The 12,724-nt window shown below is 32.9% G+C and overlaps 1 protein-coding gene across 7 annotated transcripts in view; it reads left to right on the top strand.

Annotated features, from left to right (window-relative positions):
• Positions 1–12,724, top strand: part of LOC123528468 (thyroid receptor-interacting protein 11-like) — a 79,894-nt gene that overhangs the window by 22,178 nt on the left and 44,992 nt on the right. For 4 of the 7 annotated variants that reach the window (XM_053519067.1, XM_053519060.1, XM_053519038.1 and 1 more), the window contains exons 5-11: positions 1,708–1,853; positions 5,933–5,998; positions 6,420–6,596; positions 6,951–7,137; positions 7,616–7,719; positions 8,989–9,123; positions 12,252–12,369. In XM_053519067.1, the coding sequence (XP_053375042.1) occupies positions 1,708–1,853; positions 5,933–5,998; positions 6,420–6,596; positions 6,951–7,137; positions 7,616–7,719; positions 8,989–9,123; positions 12,252–12,369 (933 nt within the window). The remainder of the gene's footprint in view (positions 1–1,707; positions 1,854–5,932; positions 5,999–6,419; positions 6,597–6,950; positions 7,138–7,615; positions 7,720–8,988; positions 9,124–12,251; positions 12,370–12,724) is intronic. The other 3 variants (XM_053519036.1, XM_053519051.1, XM_053519046.1) reach the window with 3 other exon arrangements.

Genomic DNA, 12,724 nt, shown 5'->3' with positions numbered 1-12,724 from the left:
ACTCATGCCAATAGAGCACCTGGGGCCTTCCTCCATCGTCAAAAGGTAGAAAGTTATCATATGAGTATAATTATGTCAGCACAATGTTAAATCCAACAAAAGCAAAACAAAAAACAACAACAACAAAGTAAGTGTACAAGAGATAACCTTTAACTTTCAATTCAATAACAAAACATTAAAAGAAACTTAATGAATTTTTTTTTGTCAACTTGAAAAGAAACTGAAACTAAAATAAATCATTTCCAAGAGGGGGTGAATGAGTAAAACATTGTTAAATTGTTAAAATCAGATCTTTATTTCTCATGAAATAATAATGTACATGTACAAAAACTTCTCTCTTATCTTGGCGTAGGGTTAAGGTTGTTGAACAATTTACAATGCTTTATCCTGATATGGTAAAAGGTTTGTTGAGGCAACGTGAATGTGTCGGCTCAAACACAACTGATAGTTGCTAGGATATGGAGAAATGTCGCTAGCAGATTCAATACCGTGTTTCATGTAGTTTACAGAAATGATTATATTGGCTGTTTAAAAAGATGTAAGAGTTAATTAAATCTGTTCCCCTAATAGTAACAAAATTCTTTTTGAAAATGGTATATGATTTTCTTTTGTATTTTGCACTTTAGACCAAAAAGCTTTTATCGTAAACAGATTTTTAGATTAAAGAAAGTAATTTTAGTGAAGTTAACATATGTTAAAAACAGAATTTATTTGTATTTAATGCTGTTTCAACAGGTTTATTCATGTTGGGGTTAATTTCAGTTGTATTGTAGTATAGTCTAAACATAAAGACAGTAAGTAGTGGCAAGATAAGAATAGTACAGGCTTAAATACGTCGATGAGATTTGGTCTGTAAGAAGTTGTCTGCCCTTTAAGATGCAGAATTGCTAAGGAGAATTTAAAACTTTTACATTTAGTAAGTAATCTCAGCTATGAAATGAATGTATTTCAGAAAGTTGTTCTCACAGACGCAGTGTCCGTTATTAGGTATCCTAAGGGTGAAGGTTACCTTGTAACCACCTCGGTAGCCTAGTGTTAGTATCTGCTTCGAGGTTGGGGTGCTGTGAGTTTGACCCATGGTCATGTCATACCAAAGACATGAAAAGTGGTAACAGTAACCTACTTGCAAGAGGGGGAACTGGCCTGTTTGGCAGTGGATACCATCAGGAATGAGGTGTCAACAGTGAATAAATAAGTTATAGAACTTGTTTCATTACTACCTTAAATAAAGTAGTATAAACTAACTTTGTTAGCAGAAAGATCTACTGTAATGGGTCATAGTATGTGATATTGGAAGGCATATCATTTTCAGTTTGAACCTTGTATAAGGACCCAAGTTACTGTGAAAAAGAGATAAGATAAGGATATTATAAGTGAAATGAGATAGAAAGATTTCTTTGATGTTATAGATAAGTATGATTATTCCTGTGGTAGGGACCTCTATGGTCAAGTTGTTAAGTCGATGATCACTGCTGTGAAAGTACTTACCCTTCACCTTGGTGGGTCCAAAACCCCACACAAATTATTTTCTTGTTAGGGGTCTCATCCAGCTATGTCCCAAAGAATTAACCAGTTTCTGCCCATGCCTGAAATAATGAATAGTCTTCCTCTGCCATTATTATGCTTGAAAGTTGCCATATGACCTAGATTTCGTCAGTATGCCTTATAGCAAACAAAACACAAAGAAAAGATTTTTTTGTGTTGCAGGTTTTGAAACTGTTAATTATGGAAGAGATGAGCATGACTTCAGCGACAGTATCGCCATGCAGCATGACATCAACCGCCTCCGTAACGATCTCCGTCAAGTACAGGCCGAATGTCAGCATTGGAAAGGTCTTGTTCAACAAGAAAATGTGAGTATTCCCAATAAATATTATTTGATGTCATTGATGTTTTTCAGTCTTTTTAGGGAAAAACGTGAACTTTGTTTCTTTATTTGTGATTATTTTATGCTAAAAAATTATTTCTACAAATGCAGAAACACCTGTTTGCATTTTTTTTTTCAAAATTTAAGAGGTACACTTACTTAAGCTGCAGGTTTGGTAAATATCAGCTAGACTCACACAAGTTCCATGACTTTTTACAGAACTGTGACAGTTTTGACACAAGTCTTCACAGCAGTTAATGTGAATGCCTTTTAACTGTAATATTTTTATACACCCATTACAGTATTTTATGAACACCTGCAGTGGTTAGGCAAGTTAGCATTCTTGTTTCCAATGTTTGAACATGAATGCAAGATTATGTTCCTATTTCATTGTAGGAAAAAGCAAAAAAAAAAAAAAAACGCTAATAATTTCAGATTATTAACTTGTCCCATGCTTATAAAATTGTCAGACAGCCCATATTTAGCATTTTTAAACATGATCAGAATTTTTGTGCCTGTGGTTTATGTTTGTTGAGGGTTTTATCAGAAATTTTATGTTTGAACTATGATTAGTATTTACACAAGTAATCATAGCTCCGAAACCCCAACGCTAGCACCGTCCCACCACTTGCTTCGTTTGACATCTTAGAGATGATAAGAGAAGTATGAAAACTGGGTCACTGATTAGTGTGATATGATAAAATACTAACTTGCCATCAATATTTGACCTTTTTAGGCCTTTCAAAACATTGAATATTGTTAAAATTATATGTGATATATGTATCTGTTACCTTTTAGTCAGTTAGGGAGCCTAAAAGCTAGGATTTATGATGCATTTATGCTCGATTTAATTAGTTTTGGTGCCTCTCTTTCTTAACATTTTAGTAATGAAGGGCAATAGTGAAGCTTTTATTAAGAAACCTTTAAAAGAAAGTTTAAAGAGAAAGACCTGTGTACAAGAGTAGTGTCCCCTTAAGTTGTTGTATTTCGCAACAGGAAATAATCACATTTAGTTATTAAAGGTGGTGGATCCATTCGACACTCGGTAATTTCCACGTGGATACGTGTTCTAGTTAGACAATATGGGATTCTTTGGAGGTAACTTTAGGTCAGCGTGGGCATAGCTTTCCATAGAAATCGGAATATCTGAATTGCATAAGGAGAATAAATAATTTGGCGATACTCATTAAAAGTCCAACGGTAAAAAGAGCAGTAATATTTCTGACAACTGTAGGTAGGTAAATTTAGTTGGAACTGAGCTCAAATGAACGTCAAATTGCAAAAGTCGTAAGAAAATCACTTAAAAAGTTTACAGTTAGGCTGAGAAGAAGAAAACATTTACAACAATACACTTTTTTGAAAATAAAACAGTTTGTATTGATATTTGTATAAAAAATCTATATTCAGCCCAAAATGACATATTTTACAGTTACGCAAATAAGACAGCCCTTAGAAAAATGCTGTTGTTTAAATAAATCTACTTAGTTATCATGTGTGGGTACATCCTGTTGAGAGAAATCCCTGGGCTTGCTCCCCGGACTGATAACGGGGAGTTCATCAGGTTATCTGTTGGCGGGAGTTTACTTCCTTACAACTGAGCTATCTGTTTTATCTTGGCTACTCATAAATTTTCATCAACTTTCTTTATACTTTAGATGTCAGTAAATGGTGAAATTGTGTGTTAGTAAGTTATGAAATTGTGAAAATTCAGGTTCTGAAATTTTTTTATTAAGGATGTTTTCAGTTTGGTCAGTGGACATTTTTTTGCCATTTAAAAGGAGAAGGGAAAGGTGTTTTAATTTTTAATATTAATATAATTTTTTAGTGGATATTAAAAGATGCATAGTAGAAGTAAGTTTCATTTAATTCGGTTATCATGCCACAAAATAGATCACTCCTGCTACACCATCATGAAAATATTTCACTCTATGTTCAAATTGATTGAAACACACTTCTGCTACATGTAGTGTAGCACAGTATTACTGGGCTGTCATGAAGTTTTTGCAATGAATCACCTTCAAATTTAGAAGGTTGTGATCTATGTTGTGTTGAGACAAGTTTGTGCAAACAAAATTCAATATTCTAATGTGCTTGTCAATTAATTGAGCAAGTTTGAATAGTATCACCAGTTCCTTATCAGCCCAATAGCAAGGTTAAGCCCGGGTCTTACAGGGATAATGCACAGTTAATTCACCTGATCATGCACCAACCAGGGTTAAATGAAATGTTTGAACTGTTCTGATGTTACAAATTAGAATACACTCTTGTAAAGTCATTCATCAAGATAAGAAATAATTTATAGAAGTTATTTGTTAAACATAAAAATCTGTTGTAAAATTAGTGATTATCAGTTCTTAGAAATGTTCCAATGATAAGTAAAATCTATTCTGGAACATTACCTGTCCTAGAAATATTGGATATAGATGATTTTTAACATACTGATATTGTAAATGTAAGTTACACTGTGGAAAAATTTAAGTTATTTAATTAAGTTTTAATTGTATCACATTATAATTTATTACGAATGTGTTGGACAGATACAGTTAATTTAATATATTTTTCATTCAGTTTAGTTTTTTTTTACATATATTTACCTGATATTATACAATTAAACATGTAATGAACAATTAATTGTTATGAGCTTCAGTGCCTAGAGATAAATTTAATTCAATGCATTTTTGGAATTATAAGTGAAGTCGTTTCAGCAGTTAGTCAACAACTGTGATTTCTATGAAGTAAAAAAAAAAAAAGAAAGAGAAAAAAAGAATTCACTATTGGTTTTTCCTCTATGTTGAAGCATATTGGTTGGTTGTTTTTACTACCACGTAAAATTCACCAACACTAACCGGTATTTGGATTTCATGGAAAAACACTACCACAAGGCTAAACTAATTGAAATTTGTTAATTTGCAGATTTGTTATAAAGTAAGATTGCTTAACTGAAATATCAAGTAAAAACAGAAAAAAGTGTAAAATTTCCATTTGGCCGAAACACTTAAATCTATGTATTAATGTTCTGCATAGCTTACCAAAGGAAACTGAATTATTTGTTAGATTAAGAAGGACGAAGTGGGCATTTTAGAGGCTGATGAATGTGATGACTTAAATGTAATATTTGTAATACTTGATAATTCTGTTGAAAAAATATGATACAAATTTACGTATTGGATTTCATGGGAAAAACAACCAAAGGCTAATATTGAAATTGTAATTGCAGATTGTTAAAAGTAAGATTTCTTAACTGAATATCAGTAAACAGAAAAGGTAAATTCCATTTGGCCGAACACTAAATCTATTATAATTCTGCATAGCTTACAAAGGAACGAATTATTGTTAGATTACAGAGGACGAAGTGGGCATTTAGAGGCTGATGCATGTGATGCTTAAATGAATATTGTATTTGATAATTCTTTGAAAATGTACTAAATTGATAATATATTTCTTTTTTTTAAAGGTACATGTTCAACAGACATGTAAAAAATATCAAAGCAAATGTGAAAGTATACTTATGTGTTAATAATGGAAATATAATGTATGAATGGTAGAAATATGTATGTTTCATTCTTTTAAATATTTTCTGTTCATTTAGTCTCTGTTGTCATTTGTATTTTTAAAGTGAATAAAGACACTTATCTTTCAAAAGTAGAGAAATTGTGTCACATTTAGTTAATTATATGACACATTTCTTTGATCAAAGGCTGTCTTAAGCTCTGTAAACACAGAGTAAGCCACAAAGTAAACATGTACATAGATATAGATTATAATGGAACATAAAAACTTGGTCTGTGTCCAGGAGTAGACAACTAGCTGACTTAATGTGGAATGTTTGACCAGTGTCATATAGATATATGGCACAAACTTGGCCATCATAGATAAGATACTATAGTCAGGTGCAAAGCCATAATCTGTTGTTATAGTGTTGATAAAATGACAGGAGTGATACAAGCACCCTAAATGAAGATGGCTTTGTCTAGGACACAAAGAAAGTGACAGAAATCTTGGATTTCTTTTTGTGACTTTGATAATAGATTTGGATGTATTTTAATTTAATGATTTTAATTGTAGAAATCTGGAGATGGAGAAGTTCTTGGGAGCAAGGAGAACGAAGCAGGACTTAAGAAACAGATTCAGGTAAAAAATTTGTCTATCCTCTCTGAATATGATACTCAAATCTAAAGGTCTTGTGTTTTGTTTTTTCTCATAATTTGTTAGTGTAATCAAAACTAATGCTAACAGTTCTGTTGAAATCTCAAAAGCTTTAACTTTGTTGAATCGTTTTGAAGAATATCTAAATTTTTCACAGTCATAATAGAATAACCAAAAAAGCATAATGTTCATTGCCACAATTACAAATAACACTTAACACAAAAATTCTGCACTGGAGTCAGAAAATTAAGTTGAGAAAATCTGAATGTTGGTTAAATGTTAACTAAATTTTTGCCATCTGAGAACACTGTTGGAGAAACTAGAACAAGAGATATTTCTTAGTTTATAAAACTTGGCTTCTTACACACATGCTTCAGTTATTTTAGACATGCATATTCGTTAACAGGAACTCCAGCAACAACTCGGGCAAGAGAAAGACACAAAACAACATGAGTTATCTGCCCTTCAGGATGCACAGACACATAAAATTTCACAGATGCGTAAAAAACACAAGGAAGAGATTGCTGAACTCAAGGCAAAGATACAAGAAATGGACTGGGGGTCGGAGGGCTGGGAAGCTCAGGTAAGTGACAGGATTTACCATGAGTTGAAGGATAAAATATGATAAAAGAGGGACAAGGAGTTTGCTAAATAATTCAGTTACAAGCTATCACAGAAGGTAAAGTTTGTTGTTCAAAGCCTTCGAAGCAGAGTGTAGGAGAGAAAAGAAGGAAAGACCTTACACAAGAAGTATATTAAAAAGTTGTTAATATGAAAAGATTTTTAACTCAACTCTGAAGTAGTAACTGTTACAGTATTTGATGTTTACATACTTTTAACCTTTCGTATGGTACCCATTGAAAGACAGAATCGTAGAAGTCTTGGTTTATAAGTATGTGTAGCATTTTTTGCTGAAATGTTGTTTTTTTTCTGCCAGATACCAGAGGAGACTGCAAACATGAAGGCTACTATTGCCTCTCTGAATGAGGAAATCTCCAAACTAAAGTCTGAGAGAGAATCCAACTTGAAACAGATTACCAGTCTGAAAGAATCAGTGGAGGAGTACCAGTCAGAATTATCTGTCAAACAGGCACACAGTCTGCATCTAGAAAACCAGCTCAAAGGTATACAGAACTTGTAAACCAGTCTAATAGTATGAAAGGTGAATTATTTCTCTTAAAAATGAATAGAAAATATGGTAAAAGTTATAATTATTGAATTTTAATTGACATATTTAGGCAAAAAATATCAGACAGTTTATAGATACACTTGAATATGATTGTTATACTTTCAAAGACATGTCTGATTAAATGGATTTATCATTTATTTACAATAATTGTTGCAGTAAAACTGGGATCAAATTTAAATGGATTATGATACATACTGAGTCCAGAGCAGCGAAATGAATCAGAGGGATCTATAATTGCAGGCACTGACTTGAAAATAACAACCCCTTTTAAAACTGCACTAGCAAAAAAAAATGCACCAAAAGGGGTTGTGCAGATGATATTGAATAGAATATAATTTCTTTAATTATGATAAGTCTCAAACTTGGGTTGTCTCATTCACTGTTTTATGCTGCAGTTTCTTTGATTATTTCAGTGGCAAAAGAAGAGATCAAACTACTAGAGGAAGATCGTGATCAGGTGGGCAGAGATTTAGTGGAAACTAAACAACGACTCTTAGATCAGCTGGATGCAAACCATGTAAATCATTGTGACCACACCCACTGACCACGCCCACTTATTGTTTGCATGCGTGTTATGGGGTTGTCTATTGTTTTAAGAGCTTAGTTTTCCTGCATGTTAGTTATGTTTTCTAATTGTTTTATTTCCTGCCTGCCAAAAATGTATGTCATCCAAGATTTTTATCAAAATTTAGCATATTTTTAGTTTTCTTATAGTTACTCAGTTGCCCTTGATATATATATTTTTTTGTTTTGCACAGCATGCTTTAGTTATCACTTTGTTAGAATTAATTGAGTGTGAAACTGCTTCATTTATTTTACCGTTTTCAAACGCATGTAGAAGTGGTTCCAATATATTGGTTTGCATCCAGTAAATCCTGCCTTTAACTTTTAACTTGCTTCTTTCCTGCTTCCATTAACACCTTATGAAAGTAAACAATACACAAAGTTACTGTTCCTTTCTAGGCATCATGCATTTTCTTAGCCACATGTATGATATGCACATAAAAATCTACTTTATATAAACAATGTGAAAAATTGTGATTTTATAAGCTTACATTGGCCACTATTACTTGATTCCCTATATCCAAAAAATATACATCTAGAAAAGAAATCCACTGCCAAGAATCCCATATTGCCTGCACATGAAGGAATCCTGGAGCTTATTTCTTGTTTTTGCATGCTTTTTAGGTTGTTTCAACTTTTTGTGATAGTTCTGTTTTGATTTTTGTCAGTAGGAATTGCCCTTTCTGTTGTTTGCTTCTCCTAACAGTTCTTTAGCTGATTTTAATAACGTACTTTACTTTTGCAAGTCAAACTTCATTATATCCTCTACATGTCAGTTTGTCTATGGTGGTGAGAAGGTTTTAATTGACAATGTTCTACTAAACTACAGTACTTTGGAGACTAGGATTTTGTACATGATAACCCACGGCATTCCAGGGTATCTTGCAACCAGATTCTGACCCAGACATGTTAACCTGTCAAAAGTCGGGTAGATGGCTTACGAAAAAAGGCGGAGATGTTAAGATTGTGATGTCCTTTATCAGGAACATACTTGTTTGAGTCACCAAGACAGAACTGGCTACAATTTTTGTGCAAAAATGAAGTGAAATGCTCCTTTCAATGTTATCTTTAAAAACAAGCCTGTTGATAAGTAAAGCGGAGTACACTGCCCATTTCAATATTCGTAAGGGAGACAACTTACTAATGATGTTTTCTTTTAGTTTGTCGGATTTATCCCATAAATTGTATTTTTATCAACACGTATAACTGATGTACTCTGCAGGCTGATACTCTGGAGGTATTGAGTGATTTGCGTGATGTTCGTCAGCATTTGGACATGACCGCCATTGAACGTAGAAATAAGTTACTCTTGGAAAAAGATAAACTTGTTAATCAAATGATTACATCAAATGAACAGGTTAGCTCCCTTTTTGCATGGCTGTTGTTGATTTTATTCTCTGTTGTTTATTTTCTTTAAGTGTTATAGGTTACGATTGTCACATTTGATTAAGTTTACTTCTGTTTTATTGGCTTCCATTCTTTAGAGAGTTGTGTTTGATTTTGACCTGTTGTGTTTAATGTTGCAAAATGTTCTCCTGCTTTTGTTAACTGGTGTTCACACAAATTTCAATGCAGCACACATTTGAGCCGTGCCATGAGAAAACCAACATAGTGGGTTTGCGACCAGCATGGATCCAGACCAGCCTGCGCATCCGCGCAGTCTGGTCAGGCTCCATGCTGTTCGCTTTTAAAGCCTATTGGAATTGGAGAAACTGTTAGCGAACAGCATGGATCCTGACCAGACTGCGCGGATGCGCAGGCTGGTCTGGATCCATGCTGGTCGCATACCCACTATGTTGGTTTTCCCATGGCGCGGCTCATTTACTCAACACTGTATCTTCTTTCACTATAATAACATAAAAGGTACTACTGTATTTATAAAGTGTAACCATTTACCCAAACACTTGGGAACATATGTTAAAATTGATTCTTATCAACAATGTTTTTATGTTGAGATAAATTTTAATGAACTCTACCAGTGGACTCTTCCAGCTGAGGTAAACTGTTATTGTATAGTGTTTAGTGAAGACATATTGCATAGTCATTATTATTTCTTTGGGTATTAATGAAATCTAATGTCTGTGTATAAATAAAATTCTCATGTATTATATCTGAAAAATGATGCATCCAGAAATTCATTTCCTCAGTAAATAGCCCTTTGGCTGAAACATTGAAATTTATTGTCCATGAATTTACTTGTTGTGATATGGAAGTGATTCTTGTAAATAGGAAAATTTATCAAATTGAAATAATGCCGAAATTTGGGAATTTATTGTAATGTACCATTATAAAACTGTTACCAGTTCTGCATATTCAAATTTTATTTTTTATAGCCTTTGGTCTGGTCATGTTAAACTCAAAATCAGTGTAAAGGTCAAACAACAAAACATTTTGTTTGAGTCTCTTTCACCTTATAAAAAACGGTAAACAGTTTTTAAGGTATTAACAGCTTGCATGATTTTACAACATTGGAATAGCCTTATAACAGATATGCAATAAAATTAGAAGCCATTTCACAAAAATAAATAATACAAATTTTCTTCAGCAGGAAAATTACTTTTTTCACCAATATTTCCACATGAATTTTAAGTGTCCTCTGTCAGACATTCACAAATTTTTAATGATGCAGAAATGTTCACTTACACAGTAAAAATGTCTCCCAGTATGCTGAATAGTGACATGCAACTGTATGTCATTAACATGACAACTTTTTGGTTTTTGATTTAAGTAACTGCATTATGTCACTTTCTTCTACCTCATTATGGAAATTACATCAATAGTAACATCATTTTGAATATTTTCTTAATGACAAATCCCTGAACGGACCAAATGTGTGCTATTTTCTGTATGAACATTGTCATTTATGTATACACGAAAACAGATTGGTTGCTGTTTTATAATACTGCAGGTGTTTGCTAAATATACCTTGAATCTCATTACATATTTTGTATTCAAATTGTGTAAAAACAGGTATTTAGTTATTTGCATTGAGATTAGTTTGTTTAAAGCAGAGATAGTTTTTAGACAATTATTTGTAATAGTAAATTCATTTTCTAGAAAGGTTTTGTAATTCTGCAGCTTGTAGTCATGATTGATAAATGGAATACCACTTAAAATTCTGCTGTGAAGACTTTCATTTAGATTTAAGGACAGTCAGTATGATAAAATTATAACATAGAGTTACTTCCCTTGGTGTTTGCTGCTATGTTAGTAAGAACAATGAAAAGAAATGGTTGATGAAATAAGTGTAGAAAGTCTTTGTTGGTAATAGTCTTTATTAGTTTGTCCGATTTAAAAATAAAAAAAATATCTTTGAGGTATTGTCATCACGTAATTGTTGTGGTTGATTATAATTTTTGTTAAGGTCCTCTTCTTCTTGAAAACTGTAAGAGCTATAGCTGTGAAAGTTAACACATTTTATTATCATTGTTAGATGATTAAGTAGGCAAAGAACCATAACTCTCACATTTGTTTTGTCAGACTTGTGGCCCTTTTTGTACTTAGAAAATTGGAAGTAAAATTTTTGTTAAGATCCACATTCTTTAAATACTATCGGAGCTGTTGCTTTCATAACTTGTAAACTTGTTTATCATCATAAGTTGAATATATTGGATAAGAAGGATAACTCTCATATGTATTTCATCAGAATTATGACTCTTTTTATACTTAGAAAATTGCAATTTCTGTGGTAGAAATTTTGTTTATGTCCAATTTATTTGAATACTATAAAAATCATAGCTCTGAAACTTTGCAGTATTTTCGTCATCATTAGATGAGAATGTTTAGGAAGAACCATAACTCTAGCTTGCATTTTGCCAGAACTATGACTCTTTTTGTACTTAAAAAGTTACGATTTCTTGGGTTAATTTTTTAGGTCCACTTCAATACTAGTTATAGCCTTGAAACTTTGTACACTTGTTTATTGTCATAGGCATGTCTGTAGGTATAAAACCATAACTCTGACTTGTATTTAATCAGAATTATAGCCCTTCATATACTTAGAAAATTGAAATATCTTGTTAAATTCCATGTTCCTTGGATACTGTAAGAGCTATAGCTCTGAAATTTTGTATAAACTTTTGGTAGGTAGGTAAGGAACCATAGCTCTCTCTTTTGCATTTTGTCAGAATTATGACCCTTTTTTATCTTTGGTATTTCTTAATTATTTTCTGTTGTTTAGGGCCTGTTTTCTTGAATACTGCAGCTTTGAAACTTTAAATATTTTTTCATCATCAGTAGTTGAGTAAGATAGCCAGTAACCATGACTCTTTTCTTGCATATTGCCTTATGTCAAGCACTTACAAACAAGCATTGACAGCGATAGGAAGTGCTCTTGTTTTCAAATAAAAAAACATCAACATTGAGTGGTTTTAGCACAGTTTACATTTGTGATGCAGTAACTGTGTTGAGTCTTTTTAGAGGTTAAGAAAACTTCATAATTGGTTGTAGCAGTTGTATTGAAACAAAATTATTGTATATTTGCAGAAGAAAGAGTTAGAATGTGCTGTTGAGAACTTGTCAGAACTGAATGACTCGCTCAGAAATGAGACAAAATCAATTGTAGAAGAACTAGGAGACAAAGAACAACAAAAACTTACTGCAGGTATATGCTATTCACAAACATAGTACCACAGTATAGCACAATGAAATTACACTGTTTTGATACGCCTGAAGGGACATATTATGTTATGACGCCAGTCTCCGTCTGACTGTCTGCCCGTTAGCAGTTTCGTGTCTGCTCTGTAACTCTTGAACCCCTTGAAGGATTTCGAAGAAACTTGACACATTGTTCATCACATCAAGACGACATGCAGAGCGCATGTTTTGGATCGCTAACTTCAAGGTCAAGGTCGCACTTAGGGTCAAAGGTCATATGACTGTGTTTCGTGTCTGCTCTGTAACTCTTAACCCCTTGAAGGTTTTCGAAGAAACTTGACACAAATGTTCACCACATTGAG

The sequence above is a fragment of the Mercenaria mercenaria genome, chromosome 1 (genome assembly GCF_021730395.1).
Source record: "Mercenaria mercenaria strain notata chromosome 1, MADL_Memer_1, whole genome shotgun sequence".
In the NCBI taxonomy this organism is placed as follows: domain Eukaryota; kingdom Metazoa; phylum Mollusca; class Bivalvia; order Venerida; family Veneridae; genus Mercenaria; species Mercenaria mercenaria.
This window is presented reverse-complemented; position numbering and strand designations above follow the sequence as displayed.